Here is a 20,516-nt window from a genome sequence, read left to right as displayed (position 1 = left end):
TAATCATTTTTTTGTTCTTCTAGTAAATGTTGACTGGTTTAAACAGACTGGCTTATCCTTTATTTTATTTTTTTGAGGTATCCACACTACCAAACAGGAGAAATGCCAAACCTTGGCTAGAAACACTACAGAAAAACTACACGTTTTTTTTTTTTTTTTTAAAAAGGTGGTATTTAGAATACAGTTACTTTGTTGAAATAAATGGATTACACGGCGGTATTTTCCTGTTTCATATTGTCGCGTCAGGATTGTTTGGGTTTTGTTTTACAGCTACGTTCTGTTGTTCCAGGTGGCAGCGTTACAGTTGCCATGATTACAGGGTGATGCTCTCTCTGCGCGTTTCCAGGGTGAGAGTGCGCCTTTTTGTTGTTGTGCTAAGCCAATAAGCAGAACGCTACAGGTATAGCTCTAAAGAATGTAGCCTCATGGGCAGTATAGTCCGTGCTGCTGGGAGAATGGACTGCCATACACGTTATGTGTCTGTGAGCGAGGGAGGGAGAAAAAGGAAAACTACAAGTTGTCATCGAGCAGAAACGGGAGCTGGAAGCATGTAAATATAATAATAACCACTGCAGCCAAGAAGAGTGCCTGACGAGCCCAGTTGTAAGTACGGTTTTAAGACTCGACTGTACACTGTGTTCATGTTTTCCTCCGAAACATTAAGTTCCGTTGGAGCAGCCTTTCAACGCCTCTCTCTGTCTCTCGCAAGCAGAGTTGACCCACACAACAAAGTAAAGCTATTTTTTGGCTACGAGCCCGACACGGAACCCGCCATATTAGTCAGAGGTCCCGTTCGGAGCCGCGGACCTTCAGTAACAGTAATAAATCACAGCAATAGTACATTCATGTAGTTGTAAAATGCATGATAATATATTAAGTAATCCAAAGTATTCAGAATACGTTACTCTCATTGAGTAACGTAACGGAATATGTTACAGAATACATTTTGGGGCATGTATTCTGTAATCTGTAATGGAATACATTTTAAAAGTAACCTTCCCAACACTGGTAATGAGGGTGAGAAGCTGCAAACAAGGAGCCAGAGGCAGGCCTTCAGATGACGTCAAAGTTTTATTAGGATTCATTCAAACCGCGTGCACACTTGCAAATCCTACCTAAAAATAAACATACTTGACAGAAGTAATACATGGCTGTTTTTAAAAAAACAAAACAAAAAACAAAACAGCAGCATCTTAGACGGCCACTTCACTCATTTTTGTTCTATTTACTATTTTCATCATTGGGCGCATTCTCTGCCAAGTTCTTACTTCTACATCTGAGGCCTCTGATGGTGTTCAAGCAGTGCTGATCAGATGCTGGATTTAAAGAGGGGTCCCTTTAGTAAAGGAACCGTTTTCATTTATCAAGCCAAGCCCACAGTACTCTGCTGCACTAACAAAACCCTCAGGGATAACATCATTCAATGTCTTAAGTTAATCGCAGTTAGAGATTAGGACTGGAAGTTCTGGGAAGACTACTTGAGGGACCTTTTTTAAAAATTTTATTTGGTTCAGAGAACACTTGTTAATGTGCTACACATGACCCGCTCCATCCGAGTGGCACCGGCATCGGTTTTCTGTGACTTACACTACCCTTTGTAAAGAATTCGCTTTGTTTGCCCCAAAATCACCAATCATTTTTGGCTAAAGAAAATGAATTGGTGCTTTTCTTTCTCGAGTTTGTGAATTTTATATATACTTCTTTTTTTAATTTCCAAATTAAAATTTACCTAGTTATAGTATCTCTGTTTTATTAAAAAATAATTTTGTAGTCTAGACTAAAGATAGTGTTCAAAATTAAATAGTCAGTCATTAACATTTACTTCTGATCATTTGCAAGCTGGCCAAGCACAGCGTTTGATAAATAACAAATAAGACAAAGGCTCCTCTTTCGTATTGTTTTACTGATTTACACATTCATCAAACATTTTCCCCAGAATTGAACAAGAAGTACCTGTGCACAGTGCTAAAACAGTTTGGTGACAAAGGCTGATGAGAGTAAAAGCACAGGCTGTACAGAAGGACCAGAGTCCAGAGGATCCAGAGGCCTGTTTGATGAACCTTGCAGTGATCCTGATTGTTGAAGCTGCATCATGTCACAAAGAGCAACTGTAGCAAGTTCAAAACTACAAAAATAGAATTTTTTTTGAAGTGCTACGTTGGCATAAGAGCAACAGTAAGGCATCTTTGACAATAAAGCACAGACATTGAGAGCAAGTGAAGGCACCAGCTCAACACAGCTGGATATTTATCTTTTTCAAATAACTGTATTTAACAACAACAACAAAAAAAAAGAAAAGAAAGAAATGAGCATTCAGTTGAGGAATTGTTTTCATGTCTGTTTTTTAAGCTAAAGAAAATCAGAGTTGCCACATTCACTGCCAATTAGCTTAAGTTCTGCTAGAAATCACCTTCTTAGCTGGAGTTCTCTTGTTAATTTTAACCCAGATCAAACAACTCTGTGAGCGATTCAACAAATACATGAGATGCTAACAAAGTAACTGCTTTGTGCAAATACTGCCTTTAATGATCATATACACTACTCAAAAAATAAATGAGGGTAACGCTCAATAATCACAATATAAGAGATAGTCAGGTAAACTTCAGGGACATCCATATGTTCAGTCAGGAAGCAGAATCCATCATGAATCTATTTCACCTGCTTTGGTGTAAATGGCAACCCCTGCAAGAAGGGAATGGTTTTGCAGGCGGTGGCATGAGCCTTATCAACCATCTGACAGTTTGGCCAGGAACATGCTCTCGAATAGTCCAGTGGAGGTCATTTTAAAGGGCTCCTCCTGTTCTTCCTCACAATAATAAGAAGACGATATCAGTTCAGCTGCTGCATTGATACCCCTTTTACTGTCTTGTCCAGTTCTCCTTGGGTAATTGCCCGTCTCCTAGTAGTCATCATCCTGGAGACACGGCAAACCTTCTTGTAACAGCGAGTATGAATGTGCCATCCTGGAGGAGTTAGACTGCCTGTGCAGCAGGCGCTGCGTTGTGTCACTAGCAGTGACACAAGTGAAAAAAGTGACACTAGAGAAAGATCTGTAAGGAGGCATAAGGAGAGAGAAGTGGTCTAAGGCCACCACGTTCCAAACCAGTTCATGTTGGGGGGTTGCATCGTTGCACCGACAGCGCATCTGGTTGCACCGACAGCGCATCTGGTTGCACCGACAGCAAGTGGATGATGTTCACAATAGCTTATGCTTCTTAAGTGGACAGATTGATATCCCGGAAGTTTAACTATCTTTGTGTTATAAGGTGATGATATACTGCAGTCTTGATGAAATTTGAATCCCTTACGCGAGAATATAAAGTATTATCTTATGTGTCATAATTCCTTGGGTTGTCTAAACATGGGTACAAACTGCATTTTTTATCATTATTCATGCATCTACATCTTCAAAATAAATATAAGAATAAAAATCAATGGATTTTTGAACTTCATTGACTAAATAAATTTTCATTTGCAACTGTTGGATGGACAAAACTTAGCAGATGAAGGCGTGACCCTGGTCTGTGGGGAAATCGTAAGTGTTTTACTGCATAGACCCAACAATAAACTGATTAAGTAATCAGCAATAATCAGTAACGACAGTCTTTTGTTGCAGCCTCAACATTAAAGTCCATGTGTATAGAAAAGCCACTTAAGCATTAAAACATCCACACACACAAAGTCGAAACACAAACTGAGATTTGTTGAAGAAAACACGCCAGTGAGCACTGTAAGTTTCACAGTATAAGATTTCTTTACCTTAGAGTTAAAGTGTGAGTTTTCTGCAGGTGCTTGTTTTTGGGAATCAGTTACACATAAGCTGCTTGTTCCAGCAAACTGTACAGGCTCCAATTAATCAGTTTAAAAAGACATACTGTCATTGGGAGGTGTGATCAAATCAGTTGTGATCTGTTTTTCTGCATGGGTTTTCATTGGTCGACTGACTGATTTAATGGTCCTGTCACATATCTGAGTACAGCTGAGTAACCAGGTTTGACAGTTTGTTCCTGTTTCGCTTTAGTCTTTTGCCAATATAGTGGCAAAGCAAAGAATCCTGGAAGTGTGATCTGTGCTCCATGCGGTTAACTTTGAAGATATTGAAAGTTCACCAGAAACTGTGCGCAGCATGTCAAAGATTCACCAGTGACAGATCAGAGAATCCAGCTCTCATTCCTGTGAAGATACTCATCATTCCCGTGAACTAGTTTTGTGCAAAGCAGTGAAAATTCTTTCGCATCGGAATTCTGATCTGACTACTGGGGTTCACCTCCAGCTCTAGCGCTACTGGGAGTCCAGGTATTTGAAGGTCCGCTTGCAGAGCTGTGCAGCGGGGCAGGAGCCTCACTCTCATCCTCCTCCTGCTGAGGAGGCTTGTGAGGCAGACGAGAGCTGTGCATGATGTGGGCATCCAACATCTCCAGCAACAGGTCGTAGAGAGGCACTATGTTCTTCACTTTCATGCAGTGGAGGTGGTCCATGCCTTTGTTACTGCACATTGAAAACAAAGTTGGGCGAGAGGTTAACGTAATGACTTTTGATGGGAACAATTTGGTCAGATGAATGTGTTTCATAACACTGCAGGGCTTTGAATAAATCTGAGCTGTAAAATAAATTCATTTACAGATCTGTCTCCCTTTTTTTTTTTTTAAATATTCAGGTTTTAATAGCATGATGTTGGGCCCTGTTACCTGGCATGACGGATATGTGAAAGCAGCATGAGCAGGTGAGCCAGGCGGGTGTACTGCTGCCGGAAGGTGAGGCCGGTTTTGCCGATGGCCAACACCAGAGCGTCCGTCACAGCGTCCAGGAGGCGCAGCAGCTTGGACCGGCTCTGCAGGTCCTCGCTGCTGTCTGAGGAACTGAGGCACATGTCTGGCGAAGCAAATGGGAAGAAATACACTTTAAGTGTGTCTACACAGTAAAGACTATATTACAGATATCAATATAAGAGTTTAATGTTGGAAGTTAAAGTAAATAAAACATTTTGAGATCTTTCTTAAATAAGTAGTTGTAAAGTTGTGAAGAAAGACTTTATTCATCAGAAGTGCCTTTATAAACTGTGTAAAAGCATAACTGGATTTTTCATGCAGACATCTTGATTCGGTCACAGCAGGAAAAGGACAGATGACCCAGAGAACCAGCGTGTGCAACACCACTAGTAACATCAGACTGAACCAGCTAAATGGAATTCATCCACAATTTATTTACAGAGCGCATGAATAAAATGCATACAAAAGATTTAACACCCTCGAAAACAACCACTGGCCTTCCCTCAAAGGAGAGTAACCAGGCATTAATAAATACAAATATTTTTCAAGTGTTTTTTTATTTACTTTGGCATAAAATACAAAGGACAGAAGCAAAAGACTTCTGGCAAGGTAACATCAACTCTTTGCTTCAACTATAAATGGATCAAAAGGTGCTTATGCATGTAGTCTGCGCCCAGAGGTGCATTATGAGCCAGGGGAAAAAAATTATATTATTTTGCACCCCTTTTCCTACTGTGAAACTTTCTGGTAGCAGAAGTCTGAAAAATCCCCGTGTTTTGTTCAACACTAAATAAACACTTGTTGTGCTTGCAAATGCAGTTTGAAAAGGGCGGACATGCTCAAACATTTAGAAACATCCTGCCAAAGCATCGAACGTACAGTTTGTTCAAATATTTGTAAAGTGTCTCACAGATGGTGCCATGTCTGTACACACTGGACTGCCCCACGTGCCCTGTCTCCTTCTTTAAGGAGTAGTTTTCATGAGGGTCATTAAATTCTCGTCTAAACATTTTCTTGGTTAAAATTTCTCTGCTTTTTATCTCTGGCAGCAGAACTTTAAATCTGCTTTTGGAACATTCTGATCTACTTTGGTTTTAGTTTTTTCCAGTACTACAAAAAGATTATTCACAAAACATCACCATGGGGTTTTCCACTGTTTGAGAGTTAATAAGTAACACAAGGGTTCTGGTCTGTGGCTTTTATGGTATTGAATTAGCAGATGTCAGAGGGACTGGCTTTAAATTGATTAAATAAAGTGGTATGATCTTCAACTCCATGCATTTGTTGATCATTTTCTGTTTGTGTGTGTGTGTATTCTGAGTGAGTGGATTGTACAGTGCAAAGATCTGGATGACACACCTCAGTTTTACTGCATACAAAAAAACGCGACAGTACTCACAGGTGTTTCTTAGTGGTAGGGTGGCTGGTTTAACTGGTTGCTCTCCCAAACCACTGACTAATCAAGTAAACTCCTTTTTTTCCTTTTAAACTATGCCAGACGTTGAACTGCTTAATAACAACTTAACATAATGCCTTTACTATAGTTTGCAAACACCTACTCATTCCTTTTACAAAACAAATGTTGAGCTCCAAAAGCAGCGTGCTCTTGTACGGATGCACAACTACCAACCCCCCCCCCCCCCCCCCCCCCAAAAAAAAAAGCAAATAAAATGAATAAGTGGACACATACATAGCATGCATTATAAAGGTCACAAACAGTTCTTTTTAAACTATATGTGAACATTAAACATTTAAATACATTTTTCATCATTTTGTTCTTATCATGTCTCCTCCTCCATCACTGCTCTCTCTCCTCTGTCATTTCCACCTCCTCTTCCTACTCACCTCAAGCCTCATCTCCTGAACTAAAGTCAGGGTGCTAAAACACAAAAACGTGCATAAACATGCTCTTTTATTCCTGATCAGTGTTGGGAAGGTTACTTTTAAAATGTATTCCATTACAGAATACAGAATACATGCCCCAAAATGTATTCTGTAACATATTCCGTTACGTTACTCAATGAGAGTAACGTATTCTGAATACTTTGGATTACTTAATATATTATCATGCTGTTTACAACTACATGAATGTACTATTGCTGTGATTTATTACTGTTACTGAAGGTCCACAGCTCCGAACCGCAGTAAAGGGACCTCTGGCTAATACGGGTTCTGTGTCGGGCTCGTAGCCGAAAACTAGCTTTACTTTGTTGTCTGGGTCAACTTTGCTAGCGAGAGACAGAGAGAGGCGTTGAAAGGCTGCTCCAACTAAACTTATTGTTTTTGGATGAAAACACGAACACGGTGTACAGTCGAGTCTTAATAGCTTACTTACAACTGGGCTCGTCAGGCACTCTTCTTGGCTGCAGTGGTTATTATTATATTTACATGCTTCCAGTTCCCGTTTTTGCTCGATGACAGCTCGTACTTTTCCTTTTTCTCCCTCCCTCGCTCACAGACACATAATGTGTATGGCAGTCCATTCTCCCTGCAGCACGGACTACACTGCCTATGATGCTACATTCAGAGCTATACCTGTAGCATTCTGCCTATTAGCTTAGCACAACAACAACAAAAAGGCGCTCTCTCACCCAGGAAACACGCAGAGAAAGAGCGTCACCCTGTAACCATGGCAACCGTAACGCTGCCACCTGGAACAACAGAACTTAGCTGTAAAACAAAACCCAAACAGTCCTGACCCGCCACAATATGAAGCAGGAAAGTACCGCTGTGTAATCCATTTATTTCAACAAAGTAACTGTATTCTAAATACCACCTTTTTAAACGGTAACTGTAACGGACTACAGTTACTCATATTTTGTATTTTAAATACGTAACGGCGGTACATGTATTCCGTTACTCCCCAACACTGTTCCTGATATTGTCACAATTACTTACAGTCAACAGATTAGACATGCAACCATCCTGACAACAAGCCAGCTAAACAACAGCAGCTGGTTAAAGGCTAACATTATCCCAGCTAACGTGAGGCTTGAGTGCCCTAAAAATAAATAAAAATCACACTTTCACACTGATTATATTCTCATATTGCATGACTGTGCTTTTTGCTAAGTGTCCAAGTCCAAGAATGTTAGATCCATTTCAAAGACACTTTAAGAGTACTTCTTACACAAAAACACACCCTGCCTCACATTTAGTTTGTTGGGATCTGATCATCTTAAATGTATTTAGGGTGACTAGGTCCCACAAGTAATCATGTGGTTTTCTTCTATGTGACAGTAAATGCTCTTACTTGAATCTAAACCATAGTCTGTAGCCATTTTAGTCAGCTCTGATTTAATAAAAACAAACTTTTAATAACATTCGTTTTTGATTTTTTATATTCTGGGGCTGAAGGTGAAACGGCTCTGTAGTCGGCAAAGTCAGACAAAAGTCTGACTTCGCTTGTGGAGGCAATTAAAAAGAAAACATTAATGATCTCACCAGAGAGGCCTTGACCGTGTTCATCTTCACTTATGTACCATCTGCTACTCTAGCTACTTTAGCAGAACCTCTGAGTCCTCATAGCACAGACTGAAACTACACAGTGTTCCCAACAGGAATCTTCACTGCTAGTTATTGGGTTTATGGACATGCTTACTATGTGTAGGCTCACAAGATTACATGCTGAAATACCAATCTAACACCCCATTGTGGGTTCATGTTCTGGAGACAAACAAACAGTCTCAGTCTCACTTATGCACATGCAGCAAATCACACTGAGAGAGGACCTCATGTCCGCCCACACAAACATGCTCACTCACTGGAGTTGAGGAGGATCATGACCTTGAGGCAGACGTACTCCTCCCTCTGCAGCTTGAGCTCTCTCACCCTGGTTGTGGCAGCTATCAGCATGTCAAAGATCTCCACAAAGCCCTGGACGCAGTTTCCTTCTTCTCTAAAAGGACAAAAATGTTGTTTAATTTCATCACACTCTTGATTTTTACCTCCACAAATTAGCCAGACATAACACAGATGTAACTCCCACCAAGAAGTAAAAGATGATCTGCTATTTTAACTCTGAAGCACTTTACACAAGAGGAAGGAGAGTAACATTAATGATGTCTCTCAGCTGGCAGAAAAGATCACCAAAACAAACCCCAGAATAGGTGTTTTAGGTTCTTAAATGCTAAAAACGGGTTGTTGTAGCCTATTGCTAGGTGGTTGCCAGGCAACATGATGCCATCGTAATATGTGATGTAGCTAAGAACCTTTAAGAGCCTGAGGAGCAAGATTTGGTTGCTCAAGCCCTGATGGTCTAGGAGGAGTTGACAGACACAGAAACAAACATACAGAGGTTTGGTGTATTATCATAAGATATTGTGTGTAAGTACACTGGGAACCACTAATAACTCTTTTTAGAAGCAAGTGCCTCTAATCAGGCGAGTGAAACGAGGTTTAGGAGGTGGTACCTGCTCAGGCTGAGGTCAGGGCAGAAGATGAGTTTTCCTGGATGGTCCACTGACCTCCACATCAGTCCAATCATCAACACCTCCAGCCAGCAGCACTCCAACAGATGGACCTGGTCTACGAGACTAAGCTCCACAAACCCTGAGAAAAGGATGTAATCATAAAGTACATAGCTGTGAGCAGATGAAGCATATCACAGAAACCTGAAAATCGGTCTTTAACGAGTCTAATGAGCAACTAGGCAGCAGCATGAAGAAAAACAGGAGGTAAACAACTTGGTTGGAAAAAGAAGGCTGACCTAAAAATATCCAAACCAAAAATAAATAAATAAATAAAAAACAATAAAATAAAACCTAAAACAAGTGTGACACACTAATGTGTGATCCCATCAGAAGTAGTACTTGTTAAAAAAAAAAAAATGAGAGATTTGTCACCGAAGTGAACTATGTGTAATGAGGTAGTTGCACCCCCCAGCCTGCGGGTGGTGCATTGCTCAGTGAGACAGAATAGCGAGGTCATAGGTCCTCCTCTCCAATATGGCAGAAGCGAGGCAAAGAGAAACTTCACCAGTCGTCTCTGTCTCATCGTTTCCCTGTTTTGCAGGAACATTTATCTGTTTTCCCAGCCCAAACTCTGGGTCGGTTACACAAGCAAAACCCCTAAAAAGACCACCTTTTGTCACGGTCTGGCTGGCAGACCGTGGGGAGATGGGGAAATAGGACCCAAACGCCAGACTCTTCAGTGCAACAGTGTTTATTTACAAGGTGGTGAAGTAAACAACAATAAATCCCCAGTTTCCCAGACTCCCGTGTAGTGTCTTCTTCCTAAAAGTCCCCGTGTAGTGCTCTCTGCCCCAGTGTCCCTGCACTCCCCGTGCTCACTGCTCCTTCTCGTCCCACACTCCTCCTGAGGGGAAAACAATAGAGGCAGCCGTTACACACGGTATCCATGCAGGCATACACTAACACTTGACTATGCTCGAAGACTGACGTGTAGTCAAACGCAATAATCCAGCGTCGGTGGAAGCTCCATCACTCTTCTAAATAGCTCCACCGACGAGCCCAGATGAGGAGCAGGTGTGCGGCAAGGACTTCGAGTGTGGCCAGTAGTGATGGGTCGTTCGCGAACGAAATGGCTCTTAGAGCCGACTCTTTGAAGTGAACGACGCGAGCCGGCTCCTTATTGGGAGCCGTGAGGTTTTGTTTTTTTTTTTCTTTCTCTCACCCTCTCTCTCGCCCTTTTTTCCGCTAAACTCCGCACGGCCTGTACTTTGCGCTGGGCAGAGGGGGGAGGGGCGTTAGTTACACTTGCAGTAGCACAGGAACAGAGCCAGAGAGAAAGAGAGCGAGGGACAACAACGTCACATTAGAAAAGTATAGTAATCATCCACTATTTTCAGTTGCAGATGATAAAGGATTCAGAAATCATGCAGGCTCATATGACAGAGAATGTGCATCTTCTTTTTGTTTTAATATTTTAATTTATATTTAATTGTGTTGTGGTTTGCAGTGTTTTGTGTTGTTTCACGTTAAATTTGTTTAAAAGGAAAATGCTGAAAATTTAAATAGTTAAAAGTTTAAAATGTAAATAGTTGTTTTTTGTATTATATGATTTATTTATTACATTTTATGTGGCGTGAATAAATAAAGTATATTTATAGTGGACCTTAGAGACAAAGCACGTACAAACTCCAAAACACGTACAAACTCAGAAGCACGTACAAACTCCAAAACACGTTAAAAACTCAGAAGCACGTACAAACTCCAAAACACGTAAAAACTCAGAAGCACGTACAAACTCCAAAACACGTAAAAACTCAGAAGCACGTACAAACTCAGAGTCACGTACAAAAGACAACAGAAGTGCTCCAGGTTTCTAGGGCGCAGTGTTGAGCTTTTGTTACCTAGTGGCTACACAAGCCAGGAAGTATCAACAACCGGATTTGGTGTGTGGTAGTAACAGGTAAATGAACTTTTTTTTTAAATTATTTGAATAAATATGAGTGCTTGTCTATAAATACACAAACAATACACACATGCTTTCAATTGTGTAATTTAAGTGATCTGGGTAGCTCTGTTTTGGAAGTTCAGTAAACGCTAGAAATGTGTTTTGGAGTTTGTACGTGCTTTTTGGAGTTTGTATATGCTTTAGAGTTTGTACGTGCTTTGTCTCTAGGGACCATATATAAACATATATAAATAAAACCACTTTTTTTTTACATTAGTAATTCCTTTTCTGCATAATTTTATATTATTGTTAATGATTAAATAATTAAAGCAACAAAACAACCTGAAGAGCCGGTTCGGAGCCGAAAGAGCCGGCTCTTTTTAGTGAGCCGAGCCGAAAGAGCCGGATCTCTAAAAAGAGCCGGAAATCCCATCACTAGTGGCCAGCCCTCAAGTCAGGCCACGCCCCCAGGGCTGAAGGCGCCTGTAACTTGGCCACAGAAGAAAGGCAACACAGCCACCTGCCTACATACAGATGTGCACATGGGGCAGTGCAGACAACACACCAAATAATAATAATAATGATAACGATAATAACAATAATAATAATAATAATAATAATAATAATAATAACAATAATAACAACAACAACAACGACAACAGTCCTAGTCCCCACTGCCCACGGACCCCGAGTCCCCAGAGCCGGGTTGTGACACCTTTTTACAGGCAGTGACATTAAGAGCAATGTGAGACTTGATACTGATTAACGAACCAACAAAGTAAAACAAAAACACAGCACCGTCTCAGCAAACAGGTTAAAAAACATAATAACAAGTACTGATTATGAGGCACCTCTTAACATGTTTTCAGGGTGGATAAAAATGGAATTATGATGAGCAATTATTTGTCAATTTACAAATATATAATTGCAGATAATTGTAATAATCACTTAGTGATTTTAAAGTGATAATTACAAAATGTTGCTTTTTCATTTTTTGTCTCAATTGTAAGAACTGACCGATACTCAAAGCTAACATGTCAGTAGCTTGTTGTAGACACTCTGTGTAAACAAAAAACAATAGACAAACAGAGCTATTAAATTTACTAAGAGTTAGATAAATGAAAAAGACCCAAAAAACAGGAACCAGTGTCCTGGAGACAGGACTGTGTCTCAGTCTGGAGTAGCCCTTGCTGAAAGGCGGTGGGTTGGGGTCGGTATCTTAGTATCCCCTCAGCTTGTTGCCTGTACACTGGAGTTATTCCCGATGGACAAACAGTGCCAGGGCCTGCCAGAGCTGCCCTTTGTCACTAATTACTGATCCAGGAGGGGCTCAGAGTAGAGTTGCTACACCTCCACATCAAAAGGAGCCAGCGGAGGTGTTTCAGGCATCTGACAAGGATACTTCCTGGGTGCCTCCTGGTTGAGGCGTTCCAGACATGTCCCACCAGGAGAAGGCCCCGGGGCAGACCTGGGATACGCTGAAGAAATTAGATCTCTCAGCTGGCCTGGGAATGCTGCCTTTGTGTTCCCCCAGAACAGAAGCTGGAGGAGGTGGCCAGGGAGGAAGGTCAGGGCTCATCTCCTTAGGCTGCTGCCCCCGCGACACTGCCTCAATGGCAGATGAAAATGGATGGATGGCTGTAGCTCAGGAGGTAGAACAGGTCACCTACTGATCGGAAGGTCGGTGGTTCGATCCCTGGCTCCTCCAGTCTGCATGTCAAGTATCCTTGGGCAAGATACTAACCCCATGCATCCATCAGAGTATGAATGTGTATGAATGTTAGAAAGCACTAAGTGTAGATAAAGTGCTTGTGAGAATGGGTGTGATTGGGTGAATGAGGCATGTTGTATAGAGCGCTTTGAGTACTCCGAGAGAAGAATCAGTCAGTCCATGGATAGATGGAGGTTCCCTCCCACTGGGCGACCACCGATGTGATCACCTAGCGAATGAAAGTTGTCTTCTGATGGTGTAAAGCAAGGGTCGGCAACCCTAGGCACGCGTGCCAACTGGCACGACCATAGGTGGACTGGCCATCGGGCATACTGGGCATTTGCTCGGTGGCCCGGTGACTTTTTTTTTCTTTGTAACGGTATAAACAATGAAAGGTGGTGGATTGGCCAGATGCTGGTCGGTGTATAAAAATAACTCAGTTGTTTGGTGGTGGCTGTGGCGGTGCTTCCTCAGATTCAGTAACATTAGCAAGTGGTGGAAGCCAGAAGGTGGATGAGAGAAAGGGGAGGCAGGAGGGGAGGCAGGAAGGGAGACCCGAGGCACACATATGGCACACTGACTTCTGAGGAAATTTTAAATGGCACTCGTCATCAAAAAGGTTGCCTACCCCTGGTGTAAAGTTACTGTAAGCTTTCTGTGAGCTTTGACAAGATCTGTCACTCTTTAAATGACTTTTTGCAAAACGCCAAGTAAACTAAATCGACTTGCACCAACAATCATGTCAGAATCAAAGTTACAAAGATTATTTTACTGCTACTCTCACGTTCAATATGATTATTTGTGCATACATATGAACACACATTCCTAATAAAGTGCTCAGTGCTAAATCCTGAACAGGCAACAGAAAAACCACAGACCTATATGGTCTGTACTGCTGTCACAGGCTACGACAACAATGAGCATCCAGACAATTCACTTTAGCTTGAAATTAAATGTTTCTTTGCTGTAATGATTTACTTCACTTTGTCAGGCTTAAATTGGTTAAATTCACCACATGCCACAAGCAGTCAGAATTCATTAACAGGGCTACAGAAATCCACCCTTTGTGATACATTGTTATGTCACAGCTCACTGCCAGACTCCAGTTCCATCACTGCTGCTGTGTTTTACAGGCTCAAACGCTAAATAAAGCAGAGACAAATGTGCCAAGCCACAAACACATCATTAGCTGTCTTGAGACAGTGAACTGCTCAACGAGAAGAATAAAATACCTAGATCTGTTATCGTTAAAGCAATTTTTACTGATGTTGTAGAAAGACTCTTTGTATAATCTCAAACTAGTTGCATTTCTCAACTCAAGCAAACACGGAAACTAGACATAATAACAGCTGTTTCAGGAGCACTTTGAAATGCCCTTGTTTTATATAGAAAAGCTTTCATCTAATACAAGATTCAACTAATCAAAATGTTGTAAATGAGAACTAACGATTAATGATTTTGTGGCAACTTTGTTACTGTGTGTCGTGCTATATACTCACCAGCTATTTTGTCAAGTGCAAATATTGACTCTTATCAGCTTTCAAATGGTAGCAACTCAGTGCTTTTAAGAAAGTATAGAAGTCAACTTGCGAGAGTTCAAACCAAAAATCAGAAAAAAATGTTATGTAAGTGATTGAACATGGCATGGTTGTTGGTGCCAGACTAGTCTAGTCTAAATAGTCTGAAAGAGAGAAAATACATTGTGATCTGACAAGACGTCAGCAGCAACTGTTACAATCACACATGTTACAATCAAGATATGTAAAAGAGCATCTCTGAATCCGCAATATGTCCCTGAAGCAGATGGACTACAGCAGCTCACTGTGTTCCACTCTTGTCAGCTAAAAACATGAGGCCAAGATTAAAGTTCGCACAAGATAACGGACAAGAAAAGACTGGAAAAACTTTTCCTGGTCAAGACTTTAGATGCCAAAGCCAGAATTTGGTGTAAACAACAAGAACGTACAGATCCATCCTGCCTTCTATCAAAGGTTCAGGTTGGTGTAATGGTACAAGTTTGGGCCTCTTAGTACCAACTGAGCACTGTTTAAATGCCACCACCTACCCGAGTCTTGTGGCTGACCATTTATATTCCTTCATAACCGAAACTATAATGTACTAACTACAACGTCATCTCATGGCTGCTTGCAGCAGGCAAACACACCATCACAAAGCTCAAATCATCTCAAACTGGTGATCATGACGATGACCTCACTGTACTCATATGGCCTCCTCAGTCACCAGATCTTAAACCAACAGAACATCTTTGGGATTTGGTTGAATAGGAGACTCACAATCAATCACATTAATGTCACCTAAAAAATACAAAAAGAAGTGTATATTTTCTTCATCAGTGTATACTACACTTTATTTATTCATGACATGAATTGCTCTATTGGCGAAACACTTATTTGTGTCAGCACTCTGGCTCGAACCATTAATTAAGTGGTATTGCCACATTGCTATGTAACATTCATTTAGATTTTTTGTTGACCTGAATAACCTGAAGAAGATTAAAAAAAAAATTTAATTATATAAATTCATCTAATTTTTTTTTAGAAATATCACAAAAACAAACACCTGGAATCTTCTTGGCCCAGCTAATCATGTGAACCAGCTCTTTATCTGCCAGGGTGGTGAGCAACATCATGACGCTTGCTTCGGTCAGCGGCCTCTTCGCGTCCTTCATGAGGTAGATCTCTGGCGGCTCCGCCTCCAATATCCGCTCAATTAGCTGCTCTGGGGTCAGTGCAGGTTTTTCGGGCTCATTTAATGAACCTTCAGCTGGTCCAGTTATGCCCTTTGGTTCAGCTGTTTTGCCCTGTGAGGATTGACGGGTTAGCCGCCTTGCCTGCGAATTCCTGTGGTTTCCACGCTCCTTTCGAATACCTGTGTGTAACAAGGCAAGCATTAAATTATAGCCAATTTTTACCCATGTTCCAGACTGTCCATATCTGTTCAATTTTGCTGTTGTTTTCTATATATGATTGCAATTTTGGGGGGTTAAGAAGGGTAAAGCAAAAGGCAAAAATGGCAAGCAGCAAGTCCATCAGTTACAGACAGAAATCACTGAACAGGCTACAAGATCTGGCACCATGTAGTTCCTACTTGGAAAAACAAAATGTCGGAATAAACTGAAATCCAAATTTAGGTTATGGGAATCCTATTTACTGCAAACAGATGTTGAAAAGATTTGTTTTATGTGGAAATTAATAACAGAGCCACTGGTGGCTTTTAGAGCCAGATCACATTTCTCATATGTAGAAAAAAAACTAAAGTAAAAGCGCTGGAACCATATTAAAGAACAACATTTGGATTAAACTTTATTTCTATCCAGATATCCCTGCATCATTGCAGTGATACCAATAATTAAAACTTCACATTTTAGCCAAAACACTACAAGAGCAGATCAAATGTAGGAATAAAGACTTCTTTAATGAAATGTGAATTAATAGGCAAACAAATACTAAAATATTATGGAATATTAAAACATATATTGTTCTTGCTCTTGCCTATAATGAAACATAGTTCTATGGTCATGTTGTTGTATGATTCTACAGAAAAAAAATGAAATAAACTGATCTTACAAGTAAACAAGAACATTAGAAAAATATATTCAAGCATATGTATAATATCAATACTGTATAATTAGTAATCACATCATTCAATATTGAGAACAGGGTCACACACATGATTACTTACAGTGTATAAGTACACAAACCTCAGCACAAACTATATATACGGTGATATTCTGAGCCTAAACTGCTATTTAGTCAAACCTACTAATCTACTCAGCTACTCAGCAAATAAAGGAAACATTAATAACATGTGAATTAAATTTGCTGTTTTTTCTGTGGACTGTTCATATTTGACATATTTATGTGCTGTAATAAAACGCTACATCATTATCTTCCAAGCACGTTCTTTCCAAGTGTGCGAAATTATTTGATGAGTCCCAAAATCAATATCCTCCCCTTTGATCCTGTGTTCGCTTTCAATCAAACATTCCAACTCATACTGCCAGCCTAGCAGGTCCAAATTGTCTTTTTTTGTTTTTTTTAATTTCAGATAAAATAAATCAAACATTATCACATGACCAAGTTATTTAGGTAATAATCAGAAAATGCAAAAACTTCTATCGGAACTAGTAGAAATATGAAATAATGTATACATATAATCATACTAACCACATTTGGTCATGCCAACTTCATAGCATTTGCGAAGGCGACATGCCTGGCAGCTCTTACGGCGGTTCTTGTCAATAGTGCACTGATTGGTTGCCGGGCAGATATAGTCATTGTGTCCTAAAACAAAAAGAGAGGGAGACATTGAGACAAAAATAAAAAGTTGGATAGAGAAAATGAAAAATGAGTTGTATGAAGAAAAAGACAATGCAAAGTTGCATCCCTGCACAACAGACAGGCAGACTGAGAATTTCCAGCTTGTGCAACTTCCAGCAAAAATCATTGATGACAAGCAGTCCTTTGTGGTCAGTTCAAGCCCTCTCTCTCAGGTGGTAGAGCAGGTCATCTACTGATCGGAAGGTTGGTCGTTCGATTCCTGGCTTCCCCTGGTCTACATGCCAATTATCCTTGGGCAAGATACTAACCCCAAATTGCTCTCCGAGGCATCCATCGGGGTATGGATGTGTGTGAATGTTAGCTATAAAGCACTTAGAAAGATGTGCTTGTGTGAATGGGTGAATGCACAAGTTGTGTAAAGCATTTTGAGTGCTCAGATGAGTAGAAAAGTGCTATATAAGAACCAGTCCATTTACCATTTTGCTCACAAAGACTTAATTTGCATAGGCAGACATAATGTTTGAACAGTGGTATTTTCGGAAAAATGTCAACTGTGATCCAAAATTACCATCTAAATTCAGTTTAGCATGCTATACGCATACTGGTTTGCCTTAATGTATAGTAATGGTTAAATGGTCTAGTTTTGAATATATTTGTTCAAAAGCTCAAAGTGTTGTGTAATACAAGATAATGTCATAACAGCTGTAAAATAAAGCTTAAACTGGCAACATACAAGTTTTTTGCTTCAAATTATCATTATGAAATAAATTTTGATTATAATGGGAAGTTAATGACTTGACACCACAGGATATGGATTTGTTCCAGGCAAGCCTTTGACTAGGCAATCTGTCAGGCAGCGAGTACAAAAAGCTCTGGGAAACTGGACGTTTAAGTGCACAAAGTTTTCCCTGATAAGCATCAGTAGCATCCTCCAGGTGACAACCTAACAAAGCTTCGTACTGAAGTGATAATAGCTCCAGCGTGTCTCCCCCAAATAGAGATGGGAGCAATTATACCATGTAGGACACAGCTAAGAGCCAAAGAAGGCTGTCTGGGAAAATGACATTTTGGATGGGTAGATAAAACCATCACAAAATACATGAAAGTCAGGGAAACTACTCTTTGTCCAGCTGTTTTGTGGCCTGTGTGAGAACAGTGTGGATGTCACAAATTTCTACTTGAACGTGGAATATTATCAACTTTATTAAGCATGGGAATAAAAGAGCAGAACTAGTACTGAAATATTTTAGATATAAAGATGGGAATTATAGTGACCACTATCCACAAAAAATCCACTAACAGAGCCACGAGGTCCAGCAGGGATGAGTCAAAGCCATCAGACAAAGGTCAGCAGGAGGACATCAGATCATTTACACGTGTGGAGCTCTGCGCATACTTGCTAATACTACTCAGAAAGTGCGCTGTAGTGACTCAGTGTCAGCGCTACCAACTAATAAAACACGAGCATCCAAAAACCACCAAGATCTAGGGTGTAAGGTTATATCCTAGAGGACTTATTAGTTTATTCTTTACTAATAAGTCAGTAAGGCATAAACATAACATTTGGATGGGTACGTGCAAAGGAGTTACGTCGACATTAATATGAAACTGGTGAAGAAAAGCACAAAAAAGACACTAAGATAAAGTACAAAATAAAACAGAAGTGGTGTGAAACACCAACCAACTTGAGAGAAGTAATCAGGACTTTGCAACAGTGACACAGTTTTAAGTAGTGCATGAACATCTGCTCTACCAATCAATCTGCAGTAATATTTACACCTCTGACGTCTCACAAGTGTTAGCTTTATTTTCATACCAAGATTGTTTACACAGACTTTGTAATTGCACAGAAATACTCCATTTATTTTGGTCATTTCATTTTCAAGCAGAAAGCCCCTGGGGGCCTAACAGGTTAAAAGTTCATTCCCAATAAAACCAACTGTAAGTTGTTTAATAACATTGCTGTCTGTATTATTGTTAAAGTCATAAATTATCACCTTTAAAGTGTTTGTGCTAATAACACCATGTACGAGACAGGCATGGAGAGCAGCACTGACTGGGAGAGGCTTTAAACAGATGACATACTCAGTTCAATTCAACATAAGACTTTCAGAATGCACAAGCATCTACTTAAAATCTATTTATTTAATCTATCATCTGTGATATTATTAGGTACAATTATAATGTATTGTTCATCTCCCTTAAATAAACAGGCATCCAACTGAGAAAATTTGCTTTTCAACTTAGCGACTCATTTTATTTCTGATAAGAAAACTATTCGGTCAGACAGTTATTTGTTGTGAATGAAATACAGTTTCAAGCACTTTTAAGCACCACATTTGAAATTCAAGCACTTTTCAAACCTTGAAAAGTCGATATTAAAATTCAAGCAATTGCTCGAACCGTACGTATGTTTTGTCTCACCTTGGATGCTCCTCTTGAAGAAGGCCTTACACCCCTCACACGACCAGACTCCATAGTGGTAGCCTGAAGCATAGTCATGACACACAGCACAGTAGTGGAGGTCTGCCTTCCCACCTGAAGACGCCATGCTCTCCTCGCTCTCCTGGGAGCGCCTCCTCACACTCTTGCTAACAGACAGTTTTGAGTCATGATTTCTTCCCAAGACAAAAACATGTAGATTAAGTATGCAAAACAGTTGATTAAAAGTAATACACAGTAATAAATCACTGAATCAGTAATGTGATTACAGATGATTACTTTTAGCTTGCTGTAGCTTTAGTTGAAAAAGAAAAAAACTGGAAAAAAGGGTTACTAAAAACAGCTGTTCAATAAATAACAGGTTAAGTACTAATTGAACAATCGTTAGCTGGCCAACTACTGATTAAAGAGCACAGCATAGTCAAGGTGTTGCGCCCAGTCCTACCTGGTTGTTATAACACTGTCCCACGGAGTCTGGGCTGACTGGCCTTGCTGGGATCGACCCTGGGGGCAGTGCAGCGTAATGGGCGTCCCCACACGGCTGTGGCTGGGCCAAAATAAAGAGGCGCTCAGAGACTGATGGACAGAGGAGCATTCGGAAATGCTCGGACCACCATAGCTGAAGATAGTTGGACTGTAAAAAGGTATGGTGGTGAAGTCATGGCCAAGGTCGGTATATGGTGAGCGGATACAGATGGGCTGGCTTGTTTCATGGGGCAGACCAGGAGAAGAGGAGCCGAGGATTGGGGAGAGAATGCAGCTACCAGCTCGGTTGGAGTCGATCTCCTGGAGCTGCAGCAGCTTCTCAGGCGAGGAGGCAGCGGCCATCATGACACCAAACACTTCTAATATCACTTGAATTACTACATTACCGGCAACTGGAAAGCATAGCCAAAAAACAACAGAGCTAGGAGAGCTACCTCAGAGCTCACATGG

The 20,516-nt window shown here is 40.6% G+C and overlaps 1 protein-coding gene across 4 annotated transcripts; it reads right to left on the bottom strand.

Moving 5' to 3' along the window:
• Positions 1 to 62: 62 nt before the first annotated feature.
• On the bottom strand, positions 63 to 20,411 carry esr2a (estrogen receptor 2a). 4 transcript variants are annotated; one of them, XR_014869509.1, is made up of 9 exons: positions 20,026 to 20,411; positions 19,563 to 19,756; positions 17,025 to 17,141; positions 15,418 to 15,726; positions 9,182 to 9,320; positions 8,534 to 8,667; positions 4,689 to 4,872; positions 3,177 to 4,488; positions 63 to 3,145 (listed from the first exon to the last, which is right to left on the bottom strand). XR_014869509.1 is itself a non-coding variant. In XM_085133571.1 (8 exons), exons 1-8 carry the CDS (start codon positions 20,409 to 20,411, stop codon positions 4,254 to 4,256), a joined length of 1,698 nt encoding a protein of 565 aa, XP_084989697.1. In that variant the 3' UTR covers positions 63 to 4,253. The 4 variants fall into 4 exon arrangements, 3 of the variants coding, with proteins under 3 accessions (XP_084989697.1, XP_084989698.1, XP_084989699.1); XM_085133571.1 differs by having other exon boundaries at positions 63 to 4,488; XM_085133572.1 differs by having other exon boundaries at positions 63 to 4,488; positions 19,563 to 19,729.
• Between the last annotated feature and the right edge of the window lie 105 nt (positions 20,412 to 20,516).

The sequence above is a fragment of the Neolamprologus multifasciatus genome, chromosome 15 (genome assembly GCF_963576455.1).
Source record: "Neolamprologus multifasciatus chromosome 15, fNeoMul1.2, whole genome shotgun sequence".
Classification (NCBI taxonomy): domain Eukaryota; kingdom Metazoa; phylum Chordata; class Actinopteri; order Cichliformes; family Cichlidae; genus Neolamprologus; species Neolamprologus multifasciatus.
Note: the sequence above shows the minus strand (reverse complement) of the source record. Positions and strands in the feature narration are given on the sequence as shown.